Source organism: Thamnophis sirtalis, unplaced genomic scaffold (assembly GCF_051295495.1).
Source record: "Thamnophis sirtalis isolate CommonGarterSnake01/CBP01778 unplaced genomic scaffold, rThaSir2_p1.2 scaffold_10, whole genome shotgun sequence".
Lineage (NCBI taxonomy): Eukaryota > Metazoa > Chordata > Lepidosauria > Squamata > Natricidae > Thamnophis > Thamnophis sirtalis.
The window spans coordinates 29160720-29175657 of record NW_028261390.1 but is presented as its reverse complement, the minus strand read 5'-3'; the positions used below and the strand labels follow the sequence as shown (position 1 = coordinate 29175657).

At 46.1% G+C, this 14938-nt stretch overlaps 2 protein-coding genes across 2 annotated transcripts in view; both read left to right on the top strand.

Moving 5' to 3' along the window:
• Positions 1-4054: 4054 nt before the first annotated feature.
• On the top strand, positions 4055-4923 carry LOC148043823 (uncharacterized). The gene is given in 2 exon segments (XM_087723930.1): positions 4055-4475; positions 4478-4923. Coding segments are annotated over 2 exon segments (867 nt in total).
• Positions 4924-11016: 6093 nt separating this feature from the next.
• SMARCA5 (SNF2 related chromatin remodeling ATPase 5) overlaps positions 11017-14938 on the top strand; it is a 34846-nt gene continuing 30924 nt past the window's right edge. Inside the window, exons 1-2 of the mRNA XM_087724344.1 lie at positions 11017-11368; positions 14639-14713. Coding sequence (XP_087580470.1) covers positions 11234-11368; positions 14639-14713 — 210 coding nt within the window. The 5' untranslated portion in view covers positions 11017-11233. The remainder of the gene's footprint in view (positions 11369-14638; positions 14714-14938) is intronic.

Genomic DNA, 14938 nt, shown 5'->3' with positions numbered 1-14938 from the left:
AAGCGTGCCGAGCTGTCATCGGGTCTGCTGAAGCTTGCGAGGGAGATCTTGAAGCGGAGGATCCCAGGGCTGCGGATGCAGGGCTTTGATCTTGTGATTCTGGGATCAGCGGCCACGAGGGATTGGCGAGGATGACCGGCACTTTTTTCCTCAGCCCTGAACTGGGTTTGATTCCCAGCATGCTTCTTGATCGGCTGAAGAGAATGTGATCCAAAAAGAAAAGGAAAGTGTTTGAATTAGGACAGGCAAAGACAAGAATTCCCGCTTGAGGGAAACCCGGTGGGTTTAAATTGAAGTTCGCCTGTTCTTCGTGTCAGCTGCCCTCAATTAGGGATCCCATCTAATTCAAGAGATCTTAATCCATTAATTGGCCATTTTTCTGGGATAATTGATCCCCAGGCTCCAACAACGCTGTCAAGCGTTGTCAAGAAAGAGGCTTTTGGCTGCTCCGGCGGTATGTCCGCCATTAAAATGGCCAATTAATGGATTAAGATCTCTTGAATTAGATGGGATCCGTAATTGAGGGCAGCTGTCATGAAGAACAGGCGAACTTCAATTTAAACCCACCGGGTTTCCCTCAAGCGGGAATTCTTGTCTTTGCCTGTCCTAATTCAGACACTTTCCTTTTCTTTTTGGATCACATTCTCTTCAGCCGATCAAGAGGCGTGCTGGGAATCAAACCCAGTTCCGGGCTGAGGAAAAAAGCGCCAGTCATTGTCGCCAATCCCTCATGGCCACTGATCCCAGAATCACCAGATCAAAGCCCCACATCTGCAGCCCTGGGATCCTCTGCTTCAAGATCTCCCTCGCAAGCTTCAGCAGCCCCGATGACAGCTCGGCACACTTCTTCTTCTCCGCATGCCTCCTCTCCCCTCCATTCTTTTCCTCAATTCCCACACACCGGCGGGTCCGCACAAGTTCCTTGCCTAGTTAAGCGCGCCTTGGATCCCAGCCCCGGGGCTTAACAGCCTAACCCAGAAAAAAACATTACCACTACAATTAGGTGAATATCTGCGCTTATATAACTTTAACTTATTTGTCAGTGCACAATATATGTACAATGAGATTGATTGAGCTCCATGTCTACCGATGCATCAGTGCAAGCATTTTATCTACAAGTGCATTGCACACGTGCAAAGTACATGTCAATAAAATCAACGCCGTCCTCCTTGCAATTGCAGCTTTCCCACGTAATGAAAGCTCGCAGTCAAAGAGAAAAGAAAAGCGCTTTCAACTGTCCAATTCTATTAACTTTGAATCTGCAGAAAACACAGCGCGGCTCCTCCTCAGCCAGCTCCCCCACAGTGAACCACGCGGAGCTTCTCGCGCGCCACCATTTTTCCCACACGAGCCAACCTCCAACCTCCATGCCCCTCCCCTCTGGAAAATCCAGGAAGAAACAGTCGCTACTTCTCTAGCCGAAGTATTTCCTGGAGCTCTATTGTACTGGGTCATCTTTTCCTATAAAAGGAAGTAAAAGGGGGGGGGTCCGTTTTCTTGCTTTCCTGTTTTAATATCTTCAATGAAAGTACTGAGACATAGAGAGGGGTTAGACAGAGTGTCTTTTGTGTTGCCCGGTTAGGATTTCTTAAGCAAATCCACTGCGCTTTCAACATTAAACCAAAATCGGGACTTTTTTAAAACGCCGCAGGACGTGGGACAAATTGTGAAAAATCGGGACTGTCCCGCCAAAAATGGGACATCTGGTCACTTTATGCTAGGTGGGTCCTATTATGTCCTGGAAGCCATGTCTTTTGTGTTGTAGATAAGCTGTTCCAGGCATTAATTGCCCATTAACAAAGGTGTGTGTGGGGGGGGGGGGATGAGTTTCTGTCTTCCTTTTAGGGGAAATATTCTGCCCTTTTAATATTTCCTAAAATATCTAATTTTCCTAGGAGAGGGGTGGGTGCTAAATTCCTATAATACAGACTATTAGAAAGCAATTAACGAATGTAAAAATGACTGGATGGAAACACAACCACCCCAGGAGTAATTAATTGTATACTTTGAACATGATAATCACAAGATTTGAATTGGGATAGGAAGAAAAAATATGGCTCTGTGCTTTAGGCTTATAGTGATTCCATGATTTTTATGTGAGATATAAAGTAAAAATAACTAAAATAGCTGAAGTCTACTGATGTTTTGTATTCCTGCTACACATTTCATTTCATATGTTAGCGATAAAATGTATAACACTGGTAACTTCTTGGAAAGAAGTAGCAATCTACAAATTCTTATCTAAAAATAAATGTTTTTATAACCATACAAAGCCAATAAGTGTAACTGGAAAAGATTTCTTATATATCACTGGTCCCTTACTGATCACAATAGTTGTATTAGATAGCCATAACTAGAATATCAAACAGTCTACTCATGTGATAGTTTTATTCATAGATTTCCTACATTTGGACTGCAGAAATCCAGATAAAAAATTACAGAATTAACATTTTACTGCCATCTAGGGTTCAGAATTGATGCAGCAAATGCCAAATACATTACATTCCATTTAATCTTCTAATGTGATTTTCTAGTCCTATTATGATTACGCAAGAGTTGCAGTCTATCAACTTCCTCTGAAGACACTGAAACACAATTTCAACTGCCATTTCAACTGCCACTTGTTAGATTTGGGGCTCAATAAAATGATGTTGAATGATCAATATTTAAACACTTGAAAATGAAGATTTTATATCCAGATCATATAGCATCTCGACGGTGCTTTTCCAAAAGACACTGGACTTTGTCTTTGAGGAAGATGTTTTGCTTTTCCATAGTTTCAAAGATCAGCAAATTTTACTGAGATTCTAATGTTCCTGAACTCACATAACATAGAAAATCATCAACATGAACACCTGTATTAATTCATTCATCCATCCATCCATCCACTGTTATCTAACTATAAATTAATCCATTTAGATGGAAGATTCTTTCATTAAACCATTGTGTCTGTATACCAAACCCTAACTAGTGATATATTGTTATTGTACATTTTTGTTGATTATATTTGTTTGTTGAAAGAAATCTCCTTCTGGGTTCAGCTCCAAGTGGGGAAAAAGACACTGGAAACATGGAGGGCACTTGGAAAGATGGTTTAATGATGGACAGGACCACATGGTCTGAGGTCCTGAACAGAAAAGGAGGAGGTCACATGCTTCCAGATGTTGGGTAAAGAAGAAAAGAGAGAAAAGGGCTGAAAGTTCCTGGCTTTATATTCTCTATTTGGTCCCATCTCCTTGTTTCCTGTTCCTGTGTAAGAAATGTAGTCTGATTGGTTATCAGACTCTCATGGGGCCATGCAGGGGCAACTCTCTAGGCCAGTGTTTCTCAACCTGGCGACTTTAGGTCCTGTGGACTTCAACTCCCAGAATCCCACAGCCAGCAGCTGGCTGGGGAATTCTGGGAGTTGAAGTCCACAGGACTTAAAGTCGCCAAGGTTGAGAAACACTGCTCTAGGCTGTGTTTTGAGTCCAAGTTTGAGTTCCCAGATGCCATATGGTGAGTTGGGTAAAGGGCTAATACTATCATGCCTTAATCCCATCACCCTGGAGCTGAAAAGGGAACTATTTTGATATGTAGAATAGACTGGCCCAGGCTTTTTTAATGGCCCATTAACAAAGGTGGGGGCTATTAAGAATGAGTCTGTTTCCTGCCTAAAAACATGTTTCCCTATTTCTTATCCAGGGAAATATAATTGTTAGATACCAGAATCAGTTACAATGGTTTACATCAAGGTCCTCTATTCCGACGGGAACAGAGATTCAACTTGATTGGTCGAAGGGTCTGACAGCTCCCTATAAAAGGGGTACTGTCAGACTGAACCTTCACTGGATTGTACATAGTTGTTTCAGAGTTAATAAAGAGCTGTTGCTGCCTAAGCCTGAGTGTGCCCTTCCTTTACCCGATCTAACACAGGCGACGAAGGTGGGATTGGAAGGCAACTAGGCAAACAAAAAGAGCACAACAATCCAGCAAGTAAATCCAGCTCAGAGCTCGGCGCAGCATCGAGCAGCCATCTTTGAGCGGCAAATTCAAATGTGCTCAGGGACACAGGATGTCAATGCATGCCCCACTGACTCCGTACAACCCATTCACCGAGCACTGGAAATCCTACATGCTGAGGTTCGACTGCTTCCTAGAAGCCAACGACCTTATGGGCCTTTTTGAAGGCTGGAAAAATAATATGTTCCTGAGCTACTGTGGACGAGAGGTGTTCAAGACAGCAAAGGACTTGTCTGAGCCAACGCCACTCCAATCGGTCGCTTGGTTGGTGCTACAACACACGCTGAGGACACACTACGCTCCCAGACCATCTAAACACATCCGAAGGCACAAATTCAACATTCGTAACCAGAAACAGGGTGAATCCATCAATGAATATGTTGCAGCGCTCAGAAAGGCCGCAGCATACTGCGAGTTTAGAGATCTCGATGAACTTATATTTGACCGTATCATATGTGGTGTTGGAGACATTGGCCCCAGAGGAGACTACTAGCGAAATCTAATCTGACGCTCCAAATTACCCTAGACGAAGCCAGGGCCACTGAGTCTGCCATTAAATCAACTGAAACCCTGCAGCACCAAAACAGTCCTAAAAGCGCACGGAAGAGCACAAGCGTGCATCGCGAGGCTACAGAGCCTGAAGGCTCAGAGAGCGAAGATGACAACTACCGCATGCGCAGTAACTGCACCAAGCCAACGCGAAAATTCAAACCGTATTTCCCGCCTTGCGCCGGCTGCGGAGGAAACCATCTCAGAACACATTGCTGTTTCCGCAATGCAATCTGCCAATGCTGTGATCGAAAATGGTACATCACCAAGGTATGCAGAAGCGATCACCCCGCTACAACCTGGAAGCCCAGAAGCCGACCTAACTGCCAGCAGAGGCCCAACCAAGGGACATGGCAGCTGCTACCATGGTGAACAGAAGGCAACACCAGAGTCATCTACCACACCTTCATAGGGCAAGCTTGCACGAAGCAGCCAAAAAAGCTGAAAGTCACAGTCCTCATCGAGGACTTTCCATGCGAAATGGAGATTGACACTGGGTCATCCTTGACCATAATGCCTTGGGCAGCACTCAAGCAGGCTATCCCTAGCCTTAAGAAGCAGCATCTACGGGTTCCTGACATCCACCTTCACGACTACCAGGGGAACCGAGTTCCCATCGTGGGCTAGGGCACCTTCCGGGTGAAATTCAAGACTTTCTGCGGCCAGCTACCAGTGACGATGGTCAACAGAGACCTGCAGAGACTCCTGGGGCTTGACTGGTTCAAAGCCCTGGGCCTAGAAGTGACCAGAATCAATGCCATACGAGATAAAAGCACTGAGGAACTCCTTAAGGAGTTCGAGGATGTCTTTGGCACCAGTCTAGGTAAGTATGTGGGGACCCCAATATCTTTTAATTTTGACCTCAACGTAGCCCCCATCAGGCTGAAACCCAGGAGACTACCTTTTGCTCTCTGCCCTAAAATTGATTTGGAATTGGACAAATTGATAGGCCAAAGAATCTTAGAGCCGGTAGATCACACGCTGGGAGACCCCTATTGTGACACCTGTCAAGTCTGATGGGTCTGTTCACATCTGCACGGACTACAAGTGCACAATAAATAAAGCTTTGCAACAAAGTACTTACCCTGTACCCATTGTACAGCATTTACTACATTCATTAGGCCCCGGAAAAGTTTTCGCAAAATTAGACATGGCGCAGGCATACCAGCAGTTGCCTGTAGATGGCGCTATGGTGGAGGCCCAAACCATTGTGACGCACAAGGGTGAATTCAAATGCAACCGCCTGCAATTCGGAGTTAGTATCGCCCCTGGACTGTTCCAAAGTGTCATGGAACGGCTTTTGCAAGGGATTCCAGGAGTCATCCCCTATTTTGACAACATCTTGGTATTGGCTGCAAATAAGGTGCAATTATTTAAAAGATTGAGATCTTTTCTGGCCAGAATCAGAGACAAAGACCTCTGCTTCAAAAAGGCAAAATGCCAAATTAACGTGCCAAGGGTTAAATTCCTAGGGTACCTCATCGATGGCTCTGGGATTCATCCGACCGACAAAAGAATTAAGGCAATCCAGGATGCCCCTATACCTCGCAATCAGACCGAGCTGCAAGCGTTCCTCAGGCTCCTTAACTTCTACAGTGTCTTTCTCAAACAGAAAGCCACAGTTGCTGAACCTTTACATTGGCTTCTCCCAAAGAACACAAAGTGGTCCTGGGGCAAAGCCGAAGCAGTCGCATTTGCCGCGGTGAAGAGACTGCTGTCAGTGGACACGTTTTTGGTCCAATACAGCCAGATCCTGCCACTTGTGCTAACGTGCAACACTTCCCTGTTTGGCGTCAGAGCTGTCCTCAGCCACCACATACCCAATAGAACCAAGGCGCCCATTGCCTATTACTCATAAACCTTGTCTGCTGCCAAGCGGAACTACAGCCAACTGGACCGGGAGGCTCTGGCTGCAGTCGCCGGTGTTAAAAGGTTCCACAAGTACTTCTATGGCTGCGATTTTGAACTCATCATGGACCACAAATCACTACTGATCTTGCTGGCTGGAGACTGGCCTACTCCTGCTTCTTTGTCGCCACGAATGACCAGATGGACAATCTTCCTCGTGGCCTACAGTTATCACCTCGTCCATCAACCTGGCTCTACATTGGGGCATGCCAATGCCCACTGCCTGAACTGCTTGCAGACTCTACCCCCGAGACGCCAGTCCTCCTCATTGACTGCCTAGAGACTGGTCCTGTCCGTCTAGTGACATTGCCCGCCACTCTGCAAAAGACTCTACACTCAAACAGGTTTTGAACCGGGTGTGGAGAGGGTGGCCCAAAGGGCTTGTCGGGTCTGAATTTAAAATGTTTTACTGCAAACGTTATGAACTGTCTGTAATAAATGGTTGTTTACTGTGCAGGGACCGGGTCGTTGTTCCACCCAAACTGCGCATTGCAATATTAGAGGCTTTGCACGTAGGGCACCCTGGAATTTTCAGGATGAAGTCTTTGGCCAGGAGTTACATGTGGTGGCCTAACATGGACAGGGAGAAAGAAGAATGGGTGGCTACCTGCACACCATGCCAGGAGTCCAGACCAGCTGCCCCAGAGGCGCCTGCTAAGGAGTGGGAGTGACCTCAAGCACCATGGTCTAGGGTGCACATAGATTTTGCTGGCCCAGTTCACGGCCAGACTTTCATGGTAGTTGTGGACGCCTACTCAAAATGGCTAGAAGTAGTCCACATGACCTCTACCATGGCAGAAGTGGTCATCAAGGCACTACGGAGATTTTTCTCCACTCAGGGCCTGCCCAATGTCTTGATCTCTGACAACGGGCCCAAATTTAGGGCCATGCAGTTTGAGACCTACTTAGCAGCGTAGGGAATCAGATATGCCCTGGTTGCTCCATTCCATCTGGCCTCCAATGGTAAGGCGGAGAGAATGGTAAGATCTGCAAAAGAGGCCCTATCCAGGATGGGCACGGGTTGATCAATTCCTCCTCATACAGCACATCACACCAAGTGCTACCACTAGGAGAAGCCCTTCTGAGCTTCTAATGGGTCTCCAGCTAAGTCCCACTTAGACCGGCTACACCCAAATTACTCTGACTCATCACCCCCAGATTCGACAAGTAAAATAAGGAACTTTAGCGGAGGGGATTCAGTTTACACCCACAACTATGCTGGGGGAACTCTATGGATTCCTGCCACAGTAATAGGCATCACTGGACCTCGCTCTTACCTAGTAGAGCTCGAGGACGGTCAGAACTGGAGATGGCACGTTGACCAACTCCGTGGCTGCCTCTCCAACTCCAATCTTAGGCAACCAGAGATAACTCCTGCATGGGTTAGCCAAAGCCCTACACAAAAGGAGCACAAAGTCACTCCTTCCACAGACAACTCAAGCCCGAAGGTATCAGGGCACTTATCTGTTAGTGTTGCAGGCCCGCAGCGAGCTCCGAGCGAACTGGCTCTAGAAGCTCCAGGCGTGGCCTGGGAAAAGTTCCAGGAGCTTCCACCAGGAGAAGCCGCAGAGTCAATAGGTCAGTCCGACCTGACTGAAGAACACCCACCAACTGAACTGCGCAGGTCTGGGCGAGCCACCAGAAAGCCCGCCTACCTGAGTGAGTATGTCACAAGTCGATTGATCCCATCTAAGAGGGGGGGCGGTGTTAGATACCAGAATCACAATAGTTTACACCAAGGTCCTCTGTTCCGGTGGGAACAGAGATTCAACCTGATTGGTCGAAGGGTCTGACAGCTCCCTATAAAAGGGCTGCTGTCAGACTGAACCTTCGCTGGATTGTACATAGAGGTTTCAGAGTTAATAAAGAACTGTTGCTGCCTAAGCCTGAGTGTGCCTTTCCTTTACCTGATCTAACAATAATATTCTGCATTTTCAATATTTCCCAGGATATTTCATTTTCTAGGAGAGATGTGGGTGCTAACTTCCTACATGTTTTTACTACACAAGGTAATATGCTTTTATTTTGAAAAGCTTTATAGCATTTTAAGGTTTTGTTGTAACATAACCATAACCACATATAGCCTCTGAAAAATTTGCTTGCAACCACTTGATAGCACCAAATGGCTGCAGAAAATTCTTTAATTAGAGAAGTTTGCTATTTAATAGGGTTGAAAGAAATGTCCTTCTGGGTTCGGCTTCAAGTGGGGAAAAAGACACTGGAGACATGGAGGCTGCTTGGAAAGATGGTTTAATGGTGAACAGGACTACATGGCTTGAGTCCTGAACAGAAAAGGTGATCACATGCTTCAAAGTTGGGTGAGGAAGAAGAGAAGGCCCAAAGATGGGGCTTGCAGGTTTTTTATAATCTGTTCAACCCCACCTATCTGTTTCCTGTTCCTGTGTAAGAAATGTATTATGATTGGTTGTCAGACTCCCATGGGGCCATGTAGGGGCAACTCTCTTAAACTGTGTTTTGAATCCAGGTTTGGTTGAGTTCTCAGATGCCATGTGGTGAATGGATAAAGGCTAATCATGCCTTAATCCCATCACCCTGGAGCTGAAGGGGAGAACTCTTTATTATGTAAAGGGGCTGGTTTGGGCATCTTAATGGGCCATTGACAAAGGGGGATGGGCAGGAATCTGCAGGCAGTTACTCTGTCTTTAAAACATGTTTCTCCCTTTTCACATCCAGGGAAAAGTAATATTGTGACTTTTCAATATTTCCTAGGATATTTCATTTTTCCGAGAGAGGGATGGGTGATACCGTGTTTTCCCGAAAATACGATATGTCCTCTATAGCCATGCCACAATTTTCTGGTGGGCAAAAATATAAGCCCCCCCACATATAAGCCCCCTGGACAACACCCCACCTCTGGCCAGGCAGAGCACCGCTCGCCAACCTAGCAGTATCCTGAAGGTGTCAAGCCACGGGAACCTGGGGGGAGGCAAAGGTGATCACGTTGCTTGGTGCCTTCGGGATACCGCTAGATTGGTGAGCAACACTGTGCCCAGCTGAAGAGGGGAGTTGCTGGGTGGCTGCTCTCTTGCAAGCGGGCTCCCAAAGAGCTGGGCACAGCCTCATAGGCGAATGGCTGTGTTGCGCTGTCGCAGCAGCACAACCGAACAGCCATGAAGCGACCATGCTCATGAGCAGCCACCCAGCAAAGCCCCTTTGCAGCTGGGCACAGCACCATTCACGACCTAGGAGTATCGCCAAGCTGCGTAAGCGCCTGTTCGCCACTGCCCGGCTCCCACGGCTTGGCGCCTTCCAAAAGCCAGTGAATTGTGCTCTGTATGGCTGGAGAGGAGAGTTGCGTGAGCGGCTGTTCCACTCTCGCTCACCCACCTCCCAGCCTCACGATGAATGGCCCAGCTCTCATTACGGAGCCAGGGCACCTCTGCTGCTGCCGCCATCCCAGCCTAGCTTTTTCCGTGGCTTCCAACCCAAGTCTTTCGGCAGTGGCCTCTTTGGGCGCACACTCTATGGTTATGCTCTGCAGGCAGCTGGCCCTGGCAACCCCAAAACAATAAACCCTCCCCCCATAATAAAGCCCAAGCCATATTTTGTAGGTAAAAAGAAAATAAGACCCTGTCATATTTTCAGGGGAACACGGTAACTTTCTACAATAACATAGCCATAACTACATATAGCCTCTGAAAAATTTGCTTGCCACCACTTGATAGCACCAAATGGCTGCAGAAATTCTTTAATTAGAGAAGTCTGCTATTTAATGGCCCTCTGGATTTTTTTTCTATTGGATAGACTCGTTAATTTTTAAAAATAAATTATAATCAAACTACTGGTATGCTTAATATGACAATTAATATAATAGTGTCAGTTATATTTTATAATTTATAAGCTTAAGCTTCGGTATTATTTATGAAAATCAGGTTTATCAAAAATCCTAACAGCTATAAGTTGTTAACCCAGCTACCGTCCTAATTTTTGAAGCCTTCGCGAAAACGTGCCAATATTTTCCAAGTCGGGAATGAGGAAAAACCTGCAAGAGATTCTGCCAACAGGCAAAAATTGCCGGGAGTCGTGGTTCCGAAATAGTGGAAGGCTGCACAAATCTCCCTATTCTTACTGACTAAAAGATTTGAAAGACATGAAAAGGCTAAAACTCCACAACTTTTAAGATGTACGTATTTTAATGCATGGCTGGCTGGGGAACTCTGGGAGTTGAAGTCCACACATCTTAAAAGTTGCTGAGGCTGAGAAACTGTGAGCTAATCTTCCGGTACCTCGACTTCTCTTTTTCGTTGCCTCACATCTGCAACGGAATTGTAAGCCCCTCACCGATCTAATGACTCAAGGAGATTCCCGCTCCCAGATGTTGGACTCGTGGGCAAACTTCACCCATTCCTACCCCAAATACCGAGCACTGAGGGCCAAAGGAACCCGCCTCCTTTGCTTTAATTGGCCATTCAGGCTTTGGCTTCAGCCAATGTAAGAATCAGAACGGGCTTTTTTTTCCTTTTCTTTTCCCGTCTCCGTGTTTTCTTCCACACCCAGCCCGCGAGGCTGAGTCTCGCGATACTCGAGAGCCGGCTCGGTTCCTGGTTGGTGGGACCGCGTTGAGAAAGCCGGGGCGGCAGCAGAGAGAGCGGCCTGAAAGAAGAAGAAGAAGAAGAAGAAGAGAAAGAAAAGAGTCCGGTCCGAGTCGCGCGCGGAGGGAGTCGGCGAGAACTCAATTTCACTTTTGTGTTTAAAAGCGGGAATCGGGAGCTCGGCGCCCTCGGCGATTTCATCTCCCCGGACGGTGTTCACGATGTCTGCGCTGGGACCGGAGAACGAGAACGTGAGCTCCCTTTCGGGCACCGCTTCGCTTCCCATCGGCATGGAGAACCCAGGAGGGGCCCCGGCTTCCGCCGAAGGAGCGCCCGGGATCAATGACGAAGGAACGGTAAGGGGCTGGAAAAACCGGCGCTGTGGGGGCGACCCGCAGGTTCCTCTCGCCGGCTCAGGCAGGCAGGCAGGCGGGGAAGGGCGACGGGCAACGTGTGGCAGAGAACCTCGGCCGTTTCTTTAGACCGAATCTGGGAAGCGCTCGTAACCGCTGAGTTTCTCCGACCGAGTTTCTCGAGGTGGGGAGCCGGAGACAATAGGAAGAGCCGAGCGGCGCCTCCGGCGGTGGACGCCTTGGCAAGGCAAAAGGGGGTATCCCGATGGAGGCGAGCGATTTCCCCGGGGACGCCGCTCCTTTCTCCGGGTTAATCGCGCCGCCTCTACTGCTTCCCCCTCCCTTTTCTTTTTGTCTCTCAGCCGTTAATAACAATAGCAGTTAGACTTATATACCGCTTCACACAGTGCTTTATAGCTCCCTCTGAGCTGTTACCAGCGTCAGCCCGCTGCCCCCAACCCTCTGGGTCCTCATCGGGTCTTATCCCCTCGCCTCCCTGCTTTTCCTGCTTTTCTTCCACCGCAAAAGCTCGGTCGGCGGCGTGGTCCTGGCTGGGCTGCAGGTGGAAGGGGGCTTCCAAAGAAGCGGCATTGGCCGCGCAATGATGTTCGTAGCGAAGGCGTCCTTCCGTCGCTCATGGTCGGTTTAAGCATCCAGGGTTACCTTCCGTGTGGCACGGTGATAGCCTGGCTCTGGCAAGCCTCCAGTCGGGTCGCCTTAGCTCAGAGCTTGGAGGCTCCCTTGGCAAAGCGGCGTGGTTGGTGCTTGAGAGGCCTCAGCTTTCGGTGGGTGAAGCCGTAATCCTGTGAAACCGCTTCCCCTTGTTTTAACGATTAGGATGTGCAGGCGTCAAAAAAATGTTGTTGCCAGGCCCGGAGACCCCTGCTCTTGACTGTGGAAAGGTCCTTTGGACCCTGTTCCTCCTGGGGGATGTGCATTTCTGAGAAAAGGACCCTTCTCCACTTCTCCAGGGCTTCACCTGGTTTATTGTATTCCAAGATTTCTGCTCAGACTGTTGAAAAAAAACTAAAGATAAAGTTAAAATGTTTAACATAAATGTTAAAATGTACAAAAATACACAAACCCTCAAGGGTAAATTTTAAGTAATTGTTCTTAGAAAATTAACATAGGATCTTTTTCCTTTTCTATTATTTTGCTACAGTACATTACTTGGGGTGTTGGAAAGGCTAAAGGTTGTATTTACTGGTCTATTAATCTGAAATAAACCAGGAAATGCAACCTATTTGTAGGTGGATTCCAAGCAATTTTACTTCTAGGTGCTGCTAAAGTATCTACTGTATGTTGTTGTAGAATGTATTCAGAAGTGCAGCTGCATCAGTGTTTTGTGTCCCGCTTCTGTCATAAATCCCCACTTCCCAAATTTATATTAGTAGTGTTACCTGAAAACTGTACATTGAACAGTTTGAATACATGTCTTTTTAAAGTTACAGAATAAGATACATCAATGTTAGGCAGTGTCTTTCTTCACTGAGAACAATTACACATTTACATTAATAGTTTTTTGTGTTTGTACATTTTAATTTATATGTGTTCCTTATTTAATACTTACTTTTATATGTTACCCCATAACATATAAAAGTATGCGGGGGTGCTTGCATTTGACTTGCAGGGCTAGCCTAGAAATATTAAATGACCACCCCACAGTGCCCCTGACGGCCAAAATGGATCATGCCCACTGCCTACAGCCCGTTTTCATCTGGCAGAGTGTTGCAGGAGGCTGTGCAGGAGAAAATGGGCAGAAGGGATGCAGACGAGCCCCCCACCCACCCGCGGAGAATTACAATGCTGACCTGGCCCTCGAAGAAATCCAGTTTGACACCTCTGCTCTACTATATTTATATCCATAAAAGAACCTCACCATTTTTAATAACAGCTAATTCATATTACAAATTTAAAACACAATCCGAAGAAATATTATACTTTCTAGTATTTTGACCCTGCAGCGATGGATAACCTAATTAATATGGTCTTTTGTGTGTATTGGACATCTTGAAATACAGCTAGTCCTGTATTGAGCCTATAATTTATGTTGCTAAGTGAGACATTTGTTAAGTGCATTTTCCCCATTTTATTACCTTTATTGTCTCAGTTATTTTGAGAATCACTGCAGTTGTTAAGTTAGTAACATGGTTAAGTGACTCTGCAACCATCATAAAATTGATGGATTGAAATGAGGTCCTTGGTACTCTCTAAACTTGGTTATTTTCTTGTAGATGTTTCATTATTCAGTTTGTAGTTTCTTCTCTGACACACTCACTCTAGTTGTGAAACAAGGATAATTCTCATTCTTCTGGTTTTCTAAAAACTTGTAAAAATGTGGCTGTTCTGGATGGTCTTTGGAACTTGATGCTGTAGAACTCCAAGTGGCAAAAGTATTAATGTAATGTAATGCAATACAGCACCATGCAACACACACAACACAATATATAACTTTACTTTATAACTTTACTATTTATTATGTTTTATGTTATTAATGCATTGTCTGCATCCATTCTTTTTGTATCACATAGAATATGTCTTACTAATGTGGTTTATAAACTTATAAATACCGTGTTTCCCCGAAAATACGATCTACCCTGAAAACAAGCCCTAGCCCGATTTTCACGCCTGTGCCTAATATAAGCCCTACCCTAAAATAAGCCCTAGTTAAGCCCTGCCACCGTCTGGTTGTACAAGGTGAGGCAAGGTGCAGGTGTAAAACTCAATGGCACATATACCATGTAGCGGCCTGCCACGAGAAGCTGCACCGGTGCTATGGGCCATGTGGTGTCCTTCCTAGAGTGGCTCCACCGGCATGACAAGTCTTGCCCTTCTTTCCTAGAGCAGCTCCACTGGCCCAATGAGCTTTGTGACATCCTTCCAAGAGTGGCTTCATTGACAAGACCCGAGCTCCAGTGTCCCAGCAACAGAAGGGACAGCAGACAGGGAGGCTGGAGGCCAAGATGTGCTGAGAGGTTAGGTTGTTGCGGCCACAGGCAAGTAGATGTTGGGCCAAAACAGAGCTGGTGGTAGCAGTGCTCCCATTCCTGTCAGCCTCCGGACTTGCTGTCTCTTGCACGTCCCAAAAATAGGCCTCCCTGAAAATAAGCCTCTGCTTATTTCAGGGTCCCAAAGAAAATAAGTCTGGGTCTTATTTTTGGAGAAACATGGTATATACTTTTGCTGTATATAGTTTAGATTTCCAAAACAAATCTTAATGTTTGTAAAGTTATAAAATGTGAAAGAATAGTAAGAAATGTTATTTTTCCCTAGGAACTTGTTGGTGATGAATCTCTAGGAAAACAAAAAGAAAATCAAGAACCAGATCCTACATATGAAGAAAAAATGGTAGGTATTTTGTATTATAATATAGGTGATTACTTCAGGAGTTGACAGTTTGGTTCATGCACTGGGGAGCCAAGCATCTCAAACTTGGACTGCTCTATTAAAATAATCTTAATACTTTATCAATATAATTTTGGTTTATTTTGGAAGGCTTTTAAGAATGAGAAAAGAAGAGTTTGTTTCAAAGAAGCCACCTCCTATTCATAATCTTAAATTTCCTCCAAATTC